Source organism: Heliangelus exortis, chromosome 19, assembly GCF_036169615.1.
Source record: "Heliangelus exortis chromosome 19, bHelExo1.hap1, whole genome shotgun sequence".
Lineage (NCBI taxonomy): Eukaryota > Metazoa > Chordata > Aves > Apodiformes > Trochilidae > Heliangelus > Heliangelus exortis.
Genome location: NC_092440.1, coordinates 11563727 through 11582202, shown reverse-complemented (window position 1 = coordinate 11582202; position 18476 = coordinate 11563727). Strand labels below are relative to the sequence as shown.

The 18476-nt window shown below is 51.1% G+C and overlaps 1 protein-coding gene and 1 long non-coding RNA gene across 3 annotated transcripts; one reads left to right on the top strand and one right to left on the bottom strand.

Annotated features, from left to right (window-relative positions):
- The first annotated feature begins 861 nt into the window (after window positions 1-861).
- On the top strand, window positions 862-15260 carry LOC139804928 (uncharacterized). 2 transcript variants are annotated; one of them, XR_011729607.1, is made up of 4 exons: window positions 862-1469; window positions 2022-2146; window positions 6881-7039; window positions 14036-15260. It is a non-coding gene; the product is annotated as an uncharacterized lncRNA (long non-coding RNA). The 2 variants fall into 2 exon arrangements; XR_011729606.1 differs by lacking the exon at window positions 14036-15260 and adding an exon at window positions 7879-9850.
- On the bottom strand, window positions 1490-18228 carry CFAP251 (cilia and flagella associated protein 251). The gene is given in 22 exon segments (XM_071762737.1): window positions 1490-2010; window positions 2012-2105; window positions 2916-3017; window positions 4174-4402; window positions 6840-6983; window positions 7195-7285; window positions 9780-9943; window positions 10138-10252; window positions 10707-10891; window positions 11182-11355; window positions 11571-11719; window positions 11812-12059; window positions 13526-13708; window positions 14232-14449; window positions 14736-14780; window positions 15143-15220; window positions 15497-15577; window positions 15961-16069; window positions 16222-16331; window positions 16791-16931; window positions 17063-17410; window positions 17871-18228. Coding segments are annotated over 22 exon segments (3450 nt in total). The 5' UTR covers window positions 18159-18228; the 3' UTR covers window positions 1490-1856.
- Window positions 18229-18476: the final 248 nt, after the last annotated feature.

Below are 18476 nucleotides of genomic sequence, written 5' to 3'. Positions count from 1 at the left end.
GAGGAGAGGAGAGGAGAGGGAGAGGAGAGGAGAGGAGAGGAGAGGGAGAGGAGAGGAGAGGAGAGGAGAGGAAGAGGAGAGGGAGAGGAGAGGAGAGGAGAGGAGAGGGAGAGGGAGAGGAGAGGAGAGGAGAGGAGAGGGAGAGGGAGAGGAGAGGAGAGGAGAGGAGAGGAGAGGAGAGGAGAGGAGAGGGAGAGGAGAGGGAGAGGAGAGGAGAGGAAGAGGAGAAGGAGAGGAGAGGAGAGGGAGAGGAGAGGGAGAGGAAAGGAGAGGAGAGGAGAGGAGAGGAGAGGGAGAGGGAGAGGGCAGGGGAGAGAGAATGGGTGGGATGGGAACCTTGAGGGGACAGCGTGTGGGATGGGAGCTGTGAGGGGAGAGCGGGAGCAGTGAGGGGACAATGGGAGGGATGGGAGCTCTGAGGGGACAGTGGGTGGGATAGGAACCCCGAGGGGAGAGCGGGAGCAGTGAGGGGACAGCGGGCACTGTGAGGGGACAGTGAGCTCCAAGGCCAACCCGGACACTTCCGTCCCTTTGTCGGCGCCGGGGGAGGAAGAGGAGCTGAGGGAAGGGGAGGCTGAGGAAGGGGCCGGGGGTGGCCCGAACACCTGGCTCCGAGGCTGTCCCCTGCGCTGAGGAAGGGGCCGCGTTCGGCGGGCAGTTTGTCCCCGCCGCTCCCTCTCGCCCCGCCGGCAGCCCCAGAGCTGTGTGAGCCCGAGGGAAGGAGCAGGGCTCCTCCTCCCTGTGGCGTTGTGTGGCACCGAGCAGCTCCCGGCAGCTCCGCCGCTGCCAGACATCCCACCCGCTCCTCCTCAGGGCAGCGATGCCGGAGCAGAGCCCGGGTAAGGAGGAGTGACAGCCCCGTTCAGCCCTGTGACAGCTTTGCAGTCCTTGAGCATGAGGACTGGCAATGCTTCCTCTGAACCTGAACATCTGCCTTGTTAAAAAGGATACTTCATCAGTCCATAATATGCATATTGGGTTTGGTTTTACAATGGTTATAAGACCTCCCGGCTGCCTAAAATAATTCCAGTCATTGCCATGGAATCAGACTGGTTTTAAGTAGGGGAGGATCTGTTCTAACACAGAGTCATGAATGCTGTGTTCAAAGTTTTTCCTGTCACCCAACGTGTCCTGGTCACGGTGCTGCTGGACTCCTTCAGTAACTTTGCATCCAATGCACACCTTGCAGTCTGCACTAATTTTGCAGTCAGAGATACTTTCTGAGTACATAACAGCAATCTCTGTTTAAAAAACATTGCCACTGAAAGGAGAGCCTCTTAAGGGCCGACATTATTATTCAAATTGATGCTGAGGATGATGTAAAGAAGGCAGCCTGTTCAACAGCACTTCACTGATCTTCCTACAACAACTTATATCAGCCTCATTATGCTGTTTATACAAAACACAGTAAGATGCCATCCCATTGGTATTACACTACTAATTGGAACTACTACTTTCAGCAAGAAAAAGTAAGTTTTAAAGGCCAAAATGGAAATCACCAGTATTCCTTTCTTTAACGAGGTCCACTGTAAATATCGGTACAAATCCATTCTAACTTCTCCAACCATTTCATAGATTACAGTTACCCATGGCTTTACTTTTACATTGCTCTTTTTCTGTCAGGTTTCACAAATAAATATTGTGTTAACACAGTGAAAATGAACTGCATCTGACCTAAACACACCTAACATGAATTCTAGGAAGGTTCCAGCCAAGGGTAGGGGGTGGTCAATGCAGGAAGACAATGTAGCAACATAGGTTTGATCCTATAGGTTTGTGGCATGTGCTAAGCTGGAGGCTTTCTCTAGAGTTTGATTACTATGAAACTTTTTAACAAACACAAGATGTGTTTGTTATCACACATTTTTTGAAGTTTTTTTGTTAACACAAAATTTTTGAAGATACATGGTGAGAGGAGGCTGGAAAGTAGGAACAAACAGAAAACTTTCTGACAGTAATGCTTCCATCTCTTCATAGACCAAAGATTCATTTCTCTTTTCTGTTCTTTTTTTCTGGTTCAGCAATAGGTAAGCCAAGAATGTCAGCAACAAATATCTCTGCTGTGATTTCCTCTGGAATTTCTTCTTCAGACAAAGCTGCTGCACCTGGAGAGCAGTAATAACAACAAAACACACACACTAGCAAGGTAAAAATGTCTTTCCAGATCAGTAAAATTTATAAGCAGCAGTATGTGGGTGGAATGCTTTTCAAGATGTATGAAGTAATAATGAAAAAGTACTGGTTTAGTACCTTAATACTTTATGTGTTCATATCAGGGGGCAAATCTACAAGGCTGCAAGTCTTGCAGCTGATCCCCACCACAGAAGAGTCAAAGGCCAAATGCATTCTGTTGATTTTTGTATCCTAAAGAACCCAGGGATTTCAAAGTCAGTTTGCACTGGAAGGCAGGTCCCTTTGGGAGCCACACCTCTGCTGCATGCAGCCCACTGCCAAATGCCCTCACCAGATGCTGTTCTGGACTGGTGTGGACTGGGACATAAATTGTAGACAAATGCAGTCTTTAGCAGCAGCTCCCCTGCAAGGGGCATCACTGCCTGGGTGAAACCAACACTGTAATTTGCATCTTGTAGGATTCCCTTTTTGCCATTGGACTTTGGCATATAAACCTTCCAGTGTGTGTGTTTCTAATTTCAGTTCCAAGCCAGCAGGTGAACACCAGTGCAAGCTTGTCAGGTCCCAGTGGTCTTTCATTCTCCATTTATTTTCAAATACATCCAGTCAACTGATGCATGGATGAAGGACAATCTACAGCACTAGGACTATTTTTGCAATCCCATCTGAGTGGTTTTTGACAGGTCTTGGCCTAACAGGGTAATGGGTTTGCAATTTAAATTATTCTGCTGGGGAACTGAAGCAATCTTGCTTCTGCTCTGGGCAGAGTGCTAATCCTGTACCTGAGGGATCAGAGGTGTCCAGTTCAGAGCCCCCTCCCTCAGGACCCCTGCCCATCAGGGTGGTCAGACACTGTGCCAGCTCGTCCTCTGTCATATGCTCTCCTGTACACAAAGAAGCAAAACCAGCCCTTTGGGTTACAGAATTCAGCACAAAAACTAGAAGGCAACTCGACCAAGGTCAGTGTACAAATGAAACGGGACAGTTTGGAAGAGGATTCCATGCCAAATGGAATGTGTGACCCCAGCACAAGAAGGTGCTGATCCTTGGGAAAACTGGTCTTGTGTATTGTGTTTTGGGACAGAAGACATTCTGATCCAGATGGCTCTTTAGGCTATGCTGCACTTCCAGGGGCTTGAATTCCTGGCACAGAACAGACCACAGTCTATGTCACCTGTGCTCATGGCTGTAGCCATTTCCTCACAGAAGAGGGGGAAGGTGCAGGAAAGCTTTGATCTTGTACCCTGGAATAACCTGGACATAGCCCTCATTCTCAGTTAGTGGTTGGCTCATGCCCTGTAGCATAAAGCTATGGATCTGTTATGAAACTGTTCTATCTAATGTAGCTATTTATGGATGCTCACACCAGCCATATAAATAACATCTCTCAAACTGGTCAAACCCTTGGTGCCCAAGGATCTTTGTTTTGCCAGGTGATGTACCATGCAAAAAGGCATTTTTTACCTGCTTTTATTTAGTGTTTAACTGCACTGAATGCTCCCTACTTTTACAGCAGGAACAAGGCAATAGAAGTTTGTTATTTCTCTCTCTATGGCATTGGTCAAAAGCCCACTTGTACATGGCTTTACAGAGCTCCCTCTGATTCAGCTGAAGTAGACCATCCCTTATTTTTGGCCTTTCACACATGGATCCAGTCCAGGACTGACCAATTCCATCCTTTCCTCCTTGTCCCATCTTTATACCTCCTTTTGGGAGGTTGTGTGTGACTGACTGGAAGGGAGAACAATGATTCAGACAAGGGTATACTGGAAGGAGGATACAATTTGCCAAGATCCATACTCATCATCTGACAGACGAGATACTTCAGGCCAGCAGAGATTTCCAGAGCACTAAAAGAAGCACAGCTGAGACAATAGATGTGATTATTCAATTTAAAATTCTCAGGCAGGTTGCTCCACATGCCTGCCCTGGTTACCAAGCTATAGTTCCAGATTAATTTTTTGCTGCAGTGAATACGTTCTGAAATTGAAAGCTGAACTAGCAGGCATAAAACTAATATTAGAAAGAGAAATAACTCACCTCTGCACTGAAGCAGCAACAGTAAGTCTCCTCTGTCAATAACTTTGTCTCCATTCTCATTATCATAACCAAGAACCTGAAATGCTTGCTCTATTTTCTTCATGGACAAGCCGAACACAGGTCGATGATTTATATAAAGTTTGATAAAATCCTCTAAATTGATTTCTGTCACTTGTTCTCCGGTATCCACATACTTGCTGAATTTTATTTCATTTATCATTTCTTCAATCTAAAGAACAAGGCAAACCAGATTGTTACAAGTTGTCTTTTTCAAAAGCACAGGGCCAGTTTCCCATCTCATGAATCCCAGTGTTCCGTAACCGCGCACCTACTGGTACCACTGGTGTCCCAGTGATGAGCTGGTACTCAGCAGCTGAGGGGGGACATGGCCAATTGTTACATGCTTGTTGTTACAATGATTTTGGGGGGTGAGGGGGAATAGCAGATATGCAGTAATTTTGGATTTCCTCTACTTCCTCATGCTGGGCACTCGGTGACTTTGCAGGTGTTACCGGCACCTTTGTCACATCTGTGTCTCCACTCTGACAGAGGGCAAGCAAACCACAAACCAGTAAATAAACCACCCAGCTGCAAAAGTACACGCATCAGAGTCCTGAGATAACCAGGGTGCACTCAGGACACAGACACCCTGGCTGGCAGCAGCACTGCTTCCCCCTCACTACCACCTGATGTGCGCCTGGTGCAGCCAAAACTGAAATGGGCTTGGGGGGAGCTGACACCCTGCACAGATGGATCCCCTGCTCTCCTCTGGGGAGAACAAGTGAGCACTGGCTGTGCTGGATCCTACTGTTTTCCTGACTCCTGGTGCTGTGAGTCAGCCCAGTTGGCAGCTGTGCAGATGCACGTCCGAGGGCAGGATCTGCTCCGTGCCCTCATTGTACTCATCCTCCAAGAGTGTATCCCTTTGGAGATACATGGGCAGCAGAGAAATGCCAGGAGAATTCCCAGTACCAAGCCTGCTGCTCCCCGGGAAGGGAAGCTGATGCAAGATCTCCCCAGGGAGGACTTTGCATTCAGCCTTGGGCCTTTGTCCTTGTGTCACAAGTTTTTCCACTGAATGAAGCCCGGGGAAAAGGGAAATCTCAGCTTTATATTTTTGCTGTAGCAAGTGGCAGGCCAGGCAAGAGCAGTCATTTTCACTCAGCTCTGGCTGATTTGTGATTAGGTTTTATATCAGCCCCACTGAACTATAAAAGAAAAACACCAGTTCCCCAAAGCTTTGCAAGTCAGCCCAAGCTGCCTTTTCTCCCTCTTGCTTTGCCTTTATTAAAGCCCTCTAGAGGGAGATGAAATTTCCCTCTGGATTTTAATACTGTCCTGACTGCTCTGAAAAGCAGATCATAGATTGCCTGCTTTTATAACAGCTTAGCACTTCTGTTTCTGTGCCTGAAACACTGTTTTAATTTTTATTTGGGGAGGGGGAAGGTTAACAGTTATTCTTTCAGAGACATTTCCTAGGGGAATATATTCTCTCTGTCCCCAGGAGGCAGAAAGGTAATGAGCCAAGGAAAAGAGCTAACAAAGCACAAGGGGATAACACCACAGCTTGACCAAAGGGCAAAGCAGTCTCAGCCCAGGCAAACATTTGGGTTGTGGGGGCTCCAAAGCAAGCCTGTTAGGTGCTGGCTGTTGCCAAGGTCCTGCCTCCCATCTGCTGGCTCTCCTGGCAGAGTGTGTGCCCATGGCACTGACTCACAGCACCACCTCAGCAGCCTGTGGGGTTCCTGTAGTGCAGCCATGTACCACCTCCCTTGGGACATCCCCTCCTGCCTTGAAGGGTGGTGCAAAGAGGTCGTTATTTAAATCTCCTTGCATCAGATCCAGTAATTTTTCTAATGTGCTTTAATTACCCTTATGCCAGATTACAACATTACAAATGAGGTTTGTATACAATACAAACAGCCTTGTAGAAACAGCCACAAAAGGGGAAGAAGCAACACCCTTATTAAATCAGTTGTCTTTGTCTGCTGTAAAATTTGAATCTAAAAAGCTCTTGAGAAATGTTTGATAGGAAGCTCTGCTGCTGCAACCTGAAAGGCAAGCTCAGAGACAGCTTCTGCAGAGTTTATCAGTTATGAAAGAGCTTTAAGTTCCATGGGAATAAAAGCTGCTGCTGTCTCCATCGAAAATCATTCTTCCATCAGTCCCAGGCAGAACAAGAAAAAGAGGCTCTGTCAATGTCCAAATGAGTGATTGCACAGAGCTGGGCATTCCCACCCATTCTGGTTGAGCCAACCTGGAGAGACTCAGCTCCTGGCCCATCACCCACATGCTGCATGCAGAACAGTTCAACCAACACCTCTACAGAGTGGTGTCAGAGCACTCAGCCTCCATCCAGAAGACCCTGAAGTCACCTTTTGGTGAATACTTCTAAATTGTGAGGCTCTGGATTTACTCAGCCTGCCCCTGTGGTTGCCCAGCTCTCTAGTGAGGAATCATTAGATTCAGAGGAATTTGCAGCCAGATTCTGGCCACTACTAAAGTGATGCAAACCAGGTCCAATACACTGGCACTCAGCAAATATACTCTGGAGCCACCCAGCACAGCAGTGGTCAGAACCTGGCCCTCAGGACACTTGGTAAATGCAATCAGTCTCGCCTTTTTTGTTGTTGTTTTAATAACAACAACAAAAACAACTGACTGACCTTTTCTTCTGATGGATAAAATCCCATTGCTCTCATTATAGAAGGAATTTCCTCCAAGGGAATATGTGTTGACACCTGTCTGGGCTCCTGTGTATCGATGCCATGGCTGAGCAGCTGTACATAGTAAAAATAATCTTCCAGTTCCTGTGAGGGATTCAAACAAGATACTGTAAAGCTTTAGTTACCAACAGGCATGGAAGGTAAGACTGCTTTTAAGATTGACTAACAGGCATATCAGTGAGACAGTTGTTAAAAGCAAGCTGGACAAAAAATTAAAGAAACATCAGGCCTGTATAAATGAACCTTAAACTCCGAGCAGATGCTGCCAGTCAGCATCCACAGTGAGCATAATTACCCTGAAGAATTCTCCTTCTCTGCCACCATCCAGTAGGCTGTAGAATGGGATCAAGTCCTCCCCACCCAGGGAAGCAATAGCATCCAAGGCACTGGCAGAAGCAGAGAAAAGAAGGTACAGGAAGGGGTCATGTGAGGAGAGATGTCATGTTTTCCTTTCTAGTCATTCTTCACAGACACTTTCAATAAATAAATAAAATCCCCAGGCCTTAGAATTCAGGAAAGAAAAGCATTGCCTTGAACCATGTATTATTTTATCATCAGCCTGCACTTCTGCAGCATATTTCATACCCAGGTTTTACATACAATAGCACAGTGTGGGAATTAATTATTACTGAATGGTGCTCTTGTTTAGTGGAACGAGCACAGGGCTGGGAGCCAGGAGCTTTTCCATGGGCTTGAGCTTGGTGTCTGGCATTTAGCTTTTCTGCTTCCTTATAGAGACATTGAGGGAGATGAATTAGCTAGATCAGCATTTTGAACATGCAGAGAGGGCTGGGGCTTGGTGTTTGCAAAAGCCACACAAAACTAAGCTCCCTGTTCCTTCATCTAACACATTCCTCCCCAATAACTCACTGCAATCCATTACACTACTTCCCCTGCTGTGAGGGGTGACTGTGCTGCAGGTGCAGTCTACATTAAACTGGAAGTGTCTGAGTGCCACCTCTTTGTTTCAGTTTCATAGGCAGCTGGAGCCAAAAGGATCTGTTTGACTTGTGCAGATGAAAAAGGAAACCAAGGCTGGTAGCACAACCAGGGTGTAGCATTGCCACACAACACCCCACGCCTGGCAGCAAGGCTGCAGCCTCCACTCACACCTCTGCTGTGCTGCTTCCACTGTTTGTTTGGGTTTTTTCAGGGTTTTTTGTTTTTGTTTTGTTTTTTCCAAGCTTCATGCTTTTTTTCATAATTAAGTTACTTGGGTATTAAACAGAGTGGAGATGCACGAGATGCCAGGAGCAGCAATAAAATGATAATTAGCTCATCAAGAGCTTCGCTCCCCAAACAAATTACACTGAATTTCTATGTTGCCTGGACCCTGGCCAACCATTATAAAGAAGGATCATTTATATTCTATTGCCTTCCTTAAAACCTTGCTTGTGCTGACCCCCGACTGCTTAAGCCACACAAAGTGGAAAAGAAAATAAATAAGCCCATTGCTTTCCCATCCAGGTTTCCTTTGTTCTGGAACACAGAGGTGAGCTGGCTTGGCACCCTTTAAGCTTTCCTCAGAGCAAGCAATACCTGCAAGGAATGGTTCAAGCAGGACCAGCACGTGTCTTAACCATGAAGCTTTTGTCCTAGCAAGGTGTGGGGCAACAGTGCCTCTGCCCTGCACACTGCAAACAGCAGCTGTGAGCCTCGATGTGCAAAGAAGCCAAAATACATACACCCTGCCTTTGCCACCATCCCCACCTGGCAGGTGGGAGCATGAGTCTGGCAGTGCTGCCCAAGGGAGCTGGCCAAGGGAAATTGCACAATTTCAGAGAAAGGCAGGAGAAACCTAAGAGGGTTTATCACCAACACTCCCAGCCAGGGCCTGGAAATCCTGGTTTGCAAAAGCAGCCTTCTCTCCTCCAGCCACCCCATTTACTGCAGTCCATTTACTCATGTAAGCAAAGCTTTATGGGATTAAGGTGGCTTGTCCTAAATCCAGTCTTCAAATGCAGAGGGGATTTCCCAGCAAATGCTGGCCTATCCCATTTGGAGAGCAGGGATGTTTGGATCAGTATCTGACCCATATGCTCCTCCAGCAGCCAGAGCTGCTCCTCTGATCCCTGGACTAACCCTGACAATCTCCCATCACACCAGTCTGGCCCTCACAAGCACCACAAAATCCTCTGCTCATCTTCTTACCATTTGGGCACCATTTCCCAAACTGGAGGATTTTCGTAGGCACTTTGGCCACCACCTATGAGGCCTGGTGGCCTAACCCCTGCTGTGGCTCATGGGGCTACATCACACAGAGGGCAGCAAAGCCTCCCCAAAAGTAAGTCCCTCCTAGTTCAGCCACCACCCCACACAGCTACCTGGGGTCAGACAGGTCACTGCAATCCAGGCTGACCCCACTGCCACACCACCATCCCCAGTGTGGCACAGCCCCACCTTGCTGGGTCTGCAGGAGATGGCCAAGGGCTTTTGGAGAGCCAGTGCCACCACAGGGCATGAGGCTCCACTGCTCAGAAACCCAGTTACAGGCCAGGAGTCCAGGAGCTGGCAGCCCCCAGGGGTGAGCAGAGATGCTGCCATTCTCAACTCATGCTCCTCTCAGCACATGCTGGGTCTCCTCCTCACAAGAAGGTTGGGACCCAGCTCCACCACAGGAGCTCCAGATGTGGTTGGTTGCCCTGGTTATGGGTCTGGTGTTGTGGAAGGAGAGAGAACCTACAGGGCTTTGTCACCTGTCCCAAAAGGACCCGTGCTCAAGAGAGCCCTGCAGAGTTACCCCAGCAGTGCAAAACTGCCCTGTCCAGCAGGGTAAGCCCCATTTTCAGGGGAAATGCTGGGGAACATTTGCTTCATTTGTTGGCCAAGCAGCTGTGGAAAGCTGTGACAAGACTCCTTTCCCCTCCCCGCAGTACTCACTTTAGGTTGACCTCCCATTTCATAACAGTACAGTCCTTCCCCCCTGCTGTCAAGAGGCAGTGTCCATCGTAGGAGGCAGCAAGCTCAGAGGCACCATCTGGGTGGCAAATGAAAGCTGAGGACTTGTGGGGGTTGCCATCAACAGGCAAAATCTGCAAGCCCACCTGTAAGGAAAAAGGGAGCCTGGGAGGGCTGGAGGTCCCACTGGAGAGCTGCAACTCTCATGGGAGGGCTTCATCCTCCTCCCAAGAGCTCAGCTCAGGCAAGACCAACCCACACAGGGTTCTGCCTCGAGTGGAATTCTCTCAGGGACCATCTCCAAGAGTGGGTGGGTGGGTGGGTGTGTGGGGCTCCATACCTTGTCCTTTGCAATGTATGCCAGGTAGTGTCGCTGGGGGTCTGTAGTGTTTGCTGTTGGGAGGATTTGTATCTTCTCCAATGGGGAGCCATATGTTGGTCCCAAAAGGGTCTTTCTAAAAGCAAACAACATTTTCATTCATTCTAGGGCTCACAAAATGTTTGTCTGGACAGCTGCTGGGCACAAAGATGGGTGGATATGAGGAGCTGTGGTGAGCACAAAGGCTCTCCTGGCTGAGAGGACAGAATAGGACTGGGTCTCCAGCTAGAAGGGACTCAGAGAGGAATGTAGTGCTCAGGGGTCACTCAGCCCTTCTGCTCTGCTCACGGGGGCTCCTGTCACTTTGCCTGATGCTGGACAGACCAAGACCCACCAGTAGCCACAACCTTACTAGGTGACACACTAGTGAACAGCAGGGTGGACACAAGGATGGAGCAACCTGGTGGCCTTAGAGTCACAGAGGGGAAAAACACATGCTGATGGGGTGGGAGTAGGACAAGAAAGTAGACAGAGGAGAACAGAATCGGGCTGAGGAGGGGGCAGGCAGTGGCAGGCATGGACATCTCTACCTGCACATTTTGGTTGTCGTGTTGTAGAGCTTCATTTTGTAGTGGTTGTTGGCAGTGAGGATAAAGGACTCGTTGCTGAGCTGTGGGTACCAGGCCATGCACAGGGGCACAGCAACCTGCTCCACACGGTCCCTGTGCAAGACCACCAAGTGGTCCTTGCTGCTGCTGTTCAGGTCATACTCAACCTGGAGGGAAGACAAAGAAACACAGCAGCTCTTCTGGGGTCTGCCAGCACCCAGGACCTTGCAGATTAACTGGATCTTGCACCTCTGTCACCAGGCAGGGTGAGCTGCCTTCAGCAGCAGAGCCTCAGCCATGGGCAGATCTTCCCTGAGACCAGGCTGAGGAACAACTCCCCAGTGGGGAGAGGGTTAGGAGCTGCAGAACCAAAGTCTGAGTCTCCCTTGATGCCCTTTTCTAGCTCCCTACTTCAACCCCAAAGCTCCACTGCCTTTAGACCCTCACATGGACCTACCAGCTGCCTGTCCTCCCCAAGGCTCAGGAGCCTGGGCTCGTTGCTGTCTAACTGGACCCCAAAGAGGATGTTCCGGATGGGTTTGTAGTGGGAGTGCAGCCCTGCTAGGTGTTCCCAGCATCTGCTCCCATTCTGCAGGACTCTCTTGTAAACAATCACTGAGTATTTCTCATCCTGGAATGACAGCACAAAGGTCAATGAGCTACAATTCCCATGCACAGCCCCTGGCTGGCAAACCCCAACCCAAACCAGTCTGGGATTCTGTGATACGAAGCACCCAGGGAAGGACATTGCAGGATCATAGATTCACAGAGGATGGCCAGAAATTCCCACCAAAAGCCACACACATAAATCACCCAGAGGAACAAACAAAACAAAAACAAGCTTACAGCAGTTGCAAAGTACTCTGAATCATGGGAGAAGCTGATGTGAGTTACAGGACCATGTGAGAACTTGAACTCTTTGCAGCTGGACTGAAGGGAAATGGCATCGAGGACATGAACAGTTCCATCAGTAAAACCAGCAGCCAGAAAATAACCTGAAAAGCATGGCAGAAAACTCTCAGGACACCATCACTCCTCCCAGGAAGCCCAATGCTTGGCACACGGGGAGGTCACGAGGCCAGAATACCTTCAGGGTCATAGGACAAGCACTGGATGCCAGCCTGGGTGAATATCCTGCTAACCAGGTACCTGGTCTGTTGGTAGTCCCACACCTTCAGCACCCCACAGTGACTCCCCACGGCAACCAGTGCCCTCCTGGGGTGGCAGGTGATGGCATTCACAGCTTTCTTTGCCTCTTCCATGACTTTTTCAAAGGTTCCCCTCTCTGTTGCAACGTGGAACACGGTTGCATCAGAGGTTGAAAGGATGAAGTTCCTGTTTAGTGGGAGAGAAACAGAATTTGATGAATCAGGCTAGCTGGCTCCTGTCCCTCTGAGCAATATTACACATCAGCCTCTTTTTGGCAGCTTAGGTTGGACAATCTCTTATACTTTGTGCTGTGCAATATGTAAACACTTCTTGACCTGGAAGGCAGGTGGCACTTTGTGTTCATGACCTGGTAAATCTCCCCGGGAAGACACTGGAGCCAGTTCCATTTTCTATTGGCCAGGCAAGCCAGAAGATGAGTGACATCTGGGGAGCTTGTGCTGTTTGCAAGTCACTGGTGTGTGAGATGGACAAATGAGCAATTGAAGAGCCTCTGAATAGTCTTTTCACATGTCTCCATGCCACCATTCACTGTGGCTCCATGCTGCCTGTGCTGCCATGGACAAGGTCAGAGGATGGATTCAGTCTCTGCTGCAGACAGTGTCTGTCTGTCTGTCTGCCTGTCTGCTCAGCCTCGCAGCAGAAAGGGTCCCACTGCATGACCCATGATGTGCAAAGCAGATGTCTGAATAATTCTGCACATTACAGAACAAATATCTTCAGTCTGCCTCAGTCTGCCTTCACTCTGCCCTTCAGCCAGACCTGTTCCCATCAGCCTGGTGACACCAGCAGGCTCAAGGCTTCCTTTGGTTTTTCCAGAGCAGCTGCAAGTGGCAGGAGGGGCAGCAGTAACCCAGGGAGAGGGACAAGACAACAGAGACCAAAAGAGAAAACCAACCCATTCCCTAGGGTGCATCTCCAGGCTGGAGAAGAACCTGTCCCACATGGCTTTTTGGAAAAAGACGTAGAGCTGGCAGGCTGGATGGAGCCACAGAGCAGCTTCATGTGGCCTGCAGACTGCCTATAAATCCTCAGGCACAGCAAAGTTGCTCTGAGGGACAGAGAGAGTCAGTGACCAGGTTGGGAATGTCCCGATCTCCTGAGTCCATGTGGCACAACCCCATCACCCCTGGGGCAGTCCCTGCATCCTCACTGCCCCCATTAGCTTGCCCTGCCATGATAAGCTCTATCTGCAAATAGCCATGGACAGGAGGGACTTAAGGGGGGGATTAAGGGGCCAAGCAGGAGCTGGAGGCTCAGCATTAGCACTGGGTATGTGACCAAGGAGCTGCCTGCCTCAGGTCCAGCTGATCATCCCTGTGCCTGCACCAAGGCATCAGAGCAGCTTCAGAATTTAAGGTGTGCTGGGGCCCAGCTGGATTTCGGTGGCCACTGGGAGCTGTGCAGGCAAAGGGAGGCCAGGAGACACCCCTGGTGGGCAGGTGGGACAAATACCCCAAGTGAAAATCTGCAGATAAGGAGCATAAAGGGATATATTCCCTCCCTGTCCTGCCCAGAATTCTGGGCACAGGGTTGAAACCTGCTCTAGCAAAGCTTTCAGCTGACCATCTCCCCAGTTTTCAACCTGCAAGACCAATGCAGAAGAAGATCTGGGCTTAGAAATGGACACTCACCTGGTGAGGAAGGGCTGGGTGCTGGTGGGAGAGGCTGGGGAGGCACCAGGAGGATCAGAAGGGGTTTTGCAAAAGGAGATGGAGCGAATGGGACCCACAGTGCTGTGGCTGTAGCTGGTGAGAAGCTGCAGCTGCCCATCATAGAATTTCACCTCACCTTTCCCATCACCCGTTACTATGCAGCTGCAAGGAAGGGAAAGGTTTCCATCAACACCCTGACAGCTCCCAAATAAACCTCTTCCCCTTTTCTCTGCACAAGAGCATGAGGACGGTCCCATCCCGATGTGCAGGGGGAAATCCCAGGGCAAGGCAGAAACCACCCGGCTCTGCTGTGACCCTGCCACTGTCCCCAGGGCTGTCAGGGCGTTCGGTGGCTGTCTGCTCCCTCTGCCGGTAAAGGCCAGGAGGCTGAGCCAGAGACAGCCCCCATTCTCCATCACTTGCAAAGCCCGGATCACATCATCACAAGTTTTCAACCGTTTTGTTGTTTTTATTTTTTTTTCCCCCCAGCCTAATTGCTTGAAAAAGAGAGAGCAGCGGCTCATAACTCAGCAGCACTTTCCTGCCTGATGTCCCTGGTCTTCACACCCTGCCAAGTGACTGAAAACTGCAGCACATGGCCACAGCTCATCTGGAGCTCTGCCTTTCCTATGCCTGAGATCCCTGAGGACTGCACCCACAGCTACTGAAACATCCCTGCCCTTACCTCTCCACCACCTGCAGCACGGTGAGTTTGTCCTCCTCCAGTGGCACCACCTTGGTGGCCTCCATCCTGTGTGGCTTGGGCTGCAGCTCCTTGGAAGGCATGAGAGGAGCAACCTTGTCCCACACCACCAGCTTCCCAGCAGATGTGCCTGTCAGAGCTTGGGAGTTGTTAAAATGAAAAACTGACTGACTGAAGTGTCCCACCACGCTGCTGAAGGTCTGCAGAGAGAGTGGTGAGGCCGTGTGTTTGTCCTGGGTGCTGGCTCATCCTTCCTCAAGCAGAGATGTTCCCTGCTTGGTCCCTCCATGTGACATTCCCTCCCTGTCCCATGGAAAGAACCCCTGGAGAAGATGCAATGGGGAACCTCTGGGAGGAGGAGCCCCTCTTGACCTCAGCTCAGGCCTGGCTTGTCACTTCAGGAGAGTGAGGGGGACCAGCTGGGGACATGGCCACTGTGCTTAAGGGGATGGGAAGGGACAGTGCTGTGGTTCCCCCTGTGCTCACCTGGTTGCTCAGGAGTGGGGCTGCATACTGCAAACCAGCATCACCCTGGGGAGAGCAGAGAAAACATCCAGGACATGGGGAAAGCATTGGACCCTGCAGTGCCAGCACCTCCCCTCCCCATCATTTGGGCACTGGTCCTGAGCCACGGTGACCCAAGGAGGGCTCCTGGGGCAGAATGGCTCCAAGACCTTCCAGAAAGCACAAAAAACCCTCTCCCTCCACCTGCTTCTCTCCCAAAAGCTGCTGATCTTGGGGAAGGGCAAGGGCAGGGGCAGCCCCCAGTGGTGGGCAACCATCTGGCCCTACAGTCCATGCTTTTTCACAAGCATGCAACCTCCTGTGCCCCCTTCAAACCCTCTGAGAACCTGTTGGGCACCAGAAATATAACAACAAATACAACTACTTACCCACAGGTAAAATATCACCCGGGTTCTGCTGTTGCTGAGGAACTCGTAGGGATTTTGAGGGTTAAAAATGACATAATCCTGAAATTAAAAGGTGAGAATCCCATTAGCACCAAGCTGAGCAATATTTCTGCTGCTGCCTTCATGCAGAACATCTGCTGCTCATCTAAAACCCACTTCACCTCCTGCACTGAGCTCAACACGGGGGCCAAATTCCCTGTGAACCCCCTGAGCTGTGCTCTCCCCTCCACCAGTGGGGCTGGGGGCTTCTCCTGCCCCAGCAGTGCTGGGGGGCTGCAGGTGAGGAAGGGGGTGCCCAGTCCAGCCCAGTCCCACTCCTCTGCACCCCTCACTCACCTGATACCCAAACTCTGGGCTCAGCTCTGTGCTGCACATGGGTTTCTCTGTGGCAGAAGTCCAGTTCCAAACACAAACTTTCTGGCAGAGAAAAGAGGACCCAAGGGACACTTGTGGTTTTCTGGGAGCTGGGTGAACCCCATTCCCTTCAGGGGTTGGGAGGTACAAAAGACTGGAGCAGAATAAACCCAGCAAAAAGGGTAATTTCAGGAAATAATGCTAGAAATAACTTCAAAAAAAGCACATTGGAGGTTTTGTCCCAACTTGAGATCCATTTCTCAACTCCACAGCTTTCACTTTAATGAAATCCAGGTCTGTCTTCCAATGGCTCTGCAAAAACAAGTCCCTCTCCACCTCTCTCTTGCTCCCCCCACCCAAATTCTCCCTTCCCCTTTGCTGCACCAGGAAAAACTCCCAGGGATCTTTCCTGCAAGGCCACAAAAAAGAGGAGATGTTTCCTTTACCTGCACTGCCCCAGCACTGATGGTTGCCAAATACTTTGCATCCTGGGAGAAGGCAATGGCACTGGCCCCATCCTCTGGGTGGCTCTCAAAGATGGTGTGCACGGGGATCCTAGAAAGCAAAGGGGACTTGAGCATGATGAAAGCCTTGGTTCACTTTTGGACACTTTACCCCATCCCCAGGTTATTCCCATTTCACTCCCAGCTGAGGCTGGAGTCACTGGACATACAGAGTTCCCAAGGTGGAAATTCCTGGGATCTTACCCAGAGTAGGAGTCCCACACAATGATCAGAGGACGTGGCCCCCGGTCAGCGGTTGCCACCCAGCGCCTGTCTTCACTCACACACAGACAGGAGATGACATTCATGTGGCCCTGGAGAAAGAGAAGCAGCAAAGTGCCCCAGAGGCTCCAGACCTGGTTAAAGCCTTCATCCAACTGCTTCCCTCAGGAGCTCCCCTCATCTTCCTCCCAAGGATCCTCCACTCCCATCCTTACAGCCACTCTTTTGTTTCATTTTTCACAGGCTCTTCTGAGCCCATCACCCCAACCCTGTCCCTTGCTCTGCTTGTGGGTCCCCAGTGTCACCACTGCTGCAGTCCAACACAAAGCACCTCCCACCAAAAGATTTTGGGAATGGTAACTGCATGGGAGCAGAAGGATGCATCCCTTGGCATGGGCTGTTTCTCAACTCAGTTATAGGTGACCCCTGAGCACCTTCATACCACGAATGTATGGAACACTCACAGACCATGGACCACTCCAGCTGTGAGCACCCAGAGGACACAGGTGGAGGGATGGAGTTCAGGAGAAGAAGAGGGAGATGTGCCAGACCTGCAGGTGGTGCTGCCTGTTCCTCAGGACATCGTGGATGACTGCAGTGTGGGAGGAGATGTAAAGGAGCACACGGTCCTCCCCATCCATCAGGCTGTGCACAGCCAGGCTGCTGTTGTAGCCCAACACCCAGGACAGACTCTGCAGGGAAGAGGCAGAACTTTCATCCTTGACTCCCAGTGGCCAGGACTAAAAAGCCACAAAAAGTCCCTGGGGTGATGGAGGGCAGCAGGGCAGGAGTAGATGGTGGCACCATTCCCACTGGTACTCACAAGGGGGTGTAGGTTGGTCTGCCTGTCCTGGAAGAGCATCCCTGGGGTGGCTGCCAACACCAAGCTTGCAGAGCCATCGTGCTGCTCATCCTCCTCACTCCTCTGCTGTGTCTCCTGCTCCACACACCCTGAGGGGGGGCTGGGCAGTGCTGGGGGAGGCCCAGGGGGGGCAGCATCCTCCAGATGTGTTCTCCCAGCAGTGTCTTCTCCCAGAGCAGTCCTCAAGGTCGTGTCTTCCATCTCAACTTCACTGGGCCCATCCATCTGCACCTTCACTCTCTTCCTGGGAGCTGGGGCATGGAGAAGCCCTGGAATCCTTCCTCCCCCAGGGTCTGGCTGCACAGTAACCTGGAATTTGGCACAGCAGGAGGAAAGAGAATCTGTGAAGATATGAAATGGGTCCCAGAGCCCCTTTTTCAGCTCCAGTGATGCTCCTGCCCAGGCCAAGCACACCCAGCACCACCTGGATGAGCCCCAGCTCCCTCCCTCTTCCCACAGGTACAGGGACCCTGCCCCTCAGGTGGGATTTTGTCCCCATAAGCAGGACTGCTCCCAGCTGGCACCTGGATCTTCTCCAGCTTCCCCAGCTCCGTGGATTTGGGTTTGAGCCAACATCAAGACCTTGCACACAGAAATCTCTCGTGGGAGTGTGTGTGGGGGGGCCCTGGCAGCAGGACAGACGCTCAGGGACAGCCGGGGCCCACGGGTCCCACCAGGGTCACCTCAGAGCTGCTCCTGAGCCCCTCTCCAGGCCTCAGAGCCTCCCCAGATGTCCTGTCCCCCCCTCCCTGGGGACCCCAGGGCTCACCCTCACACCAAGTCCTGCTTCTGTTTGCTTGATCCGACTGTTCCCAGGCAACGGCTGCGCCAACGGCTGCGCCAGGGACAGCCCAGAGAGCAACAGGGACAGAGCAGGGAGAGGAGCAGGGACCCTCCTGGTCCCCACGGGCTGCTGGGGGACCCTCCTGGTCCCCACGGGCTCCTGGGGGACACTCCGGATCCCCACGGGCTCCTGGGGGACCCTCCTGGTCCCCACGGGCTGCTGGAGCCCCTGCCCAAAGCAGGAACGTGGTGACTTGGGGGGTGGGGGGGACATTCAGCCCTTCACCCTGCACCAACCCTGCTGGTGGCAGTGACAACCCCACCGTGGCATCATCACAGCACTCTAGGACTGAACCCTCACCTTGCCTGGGAATGGGATGAGGTCTTCACCCAATGCCCCCCACCAGGGGGTTGTGGGCAGCTTCACAGGGGACTCTGTTCCCAGAGAGAGCACTCCAAGCCGTTGCCACCACAGATAATCAGCTCTAAGTGCTCCCCACTGTTGGCTTCAGCCTAACTGCTAAGCTCCAGTAATAACAATTTCTAAATCTAATTTGTTTTTCCTTCTGCCCAGCAAGAGCTTCCTGCCCTG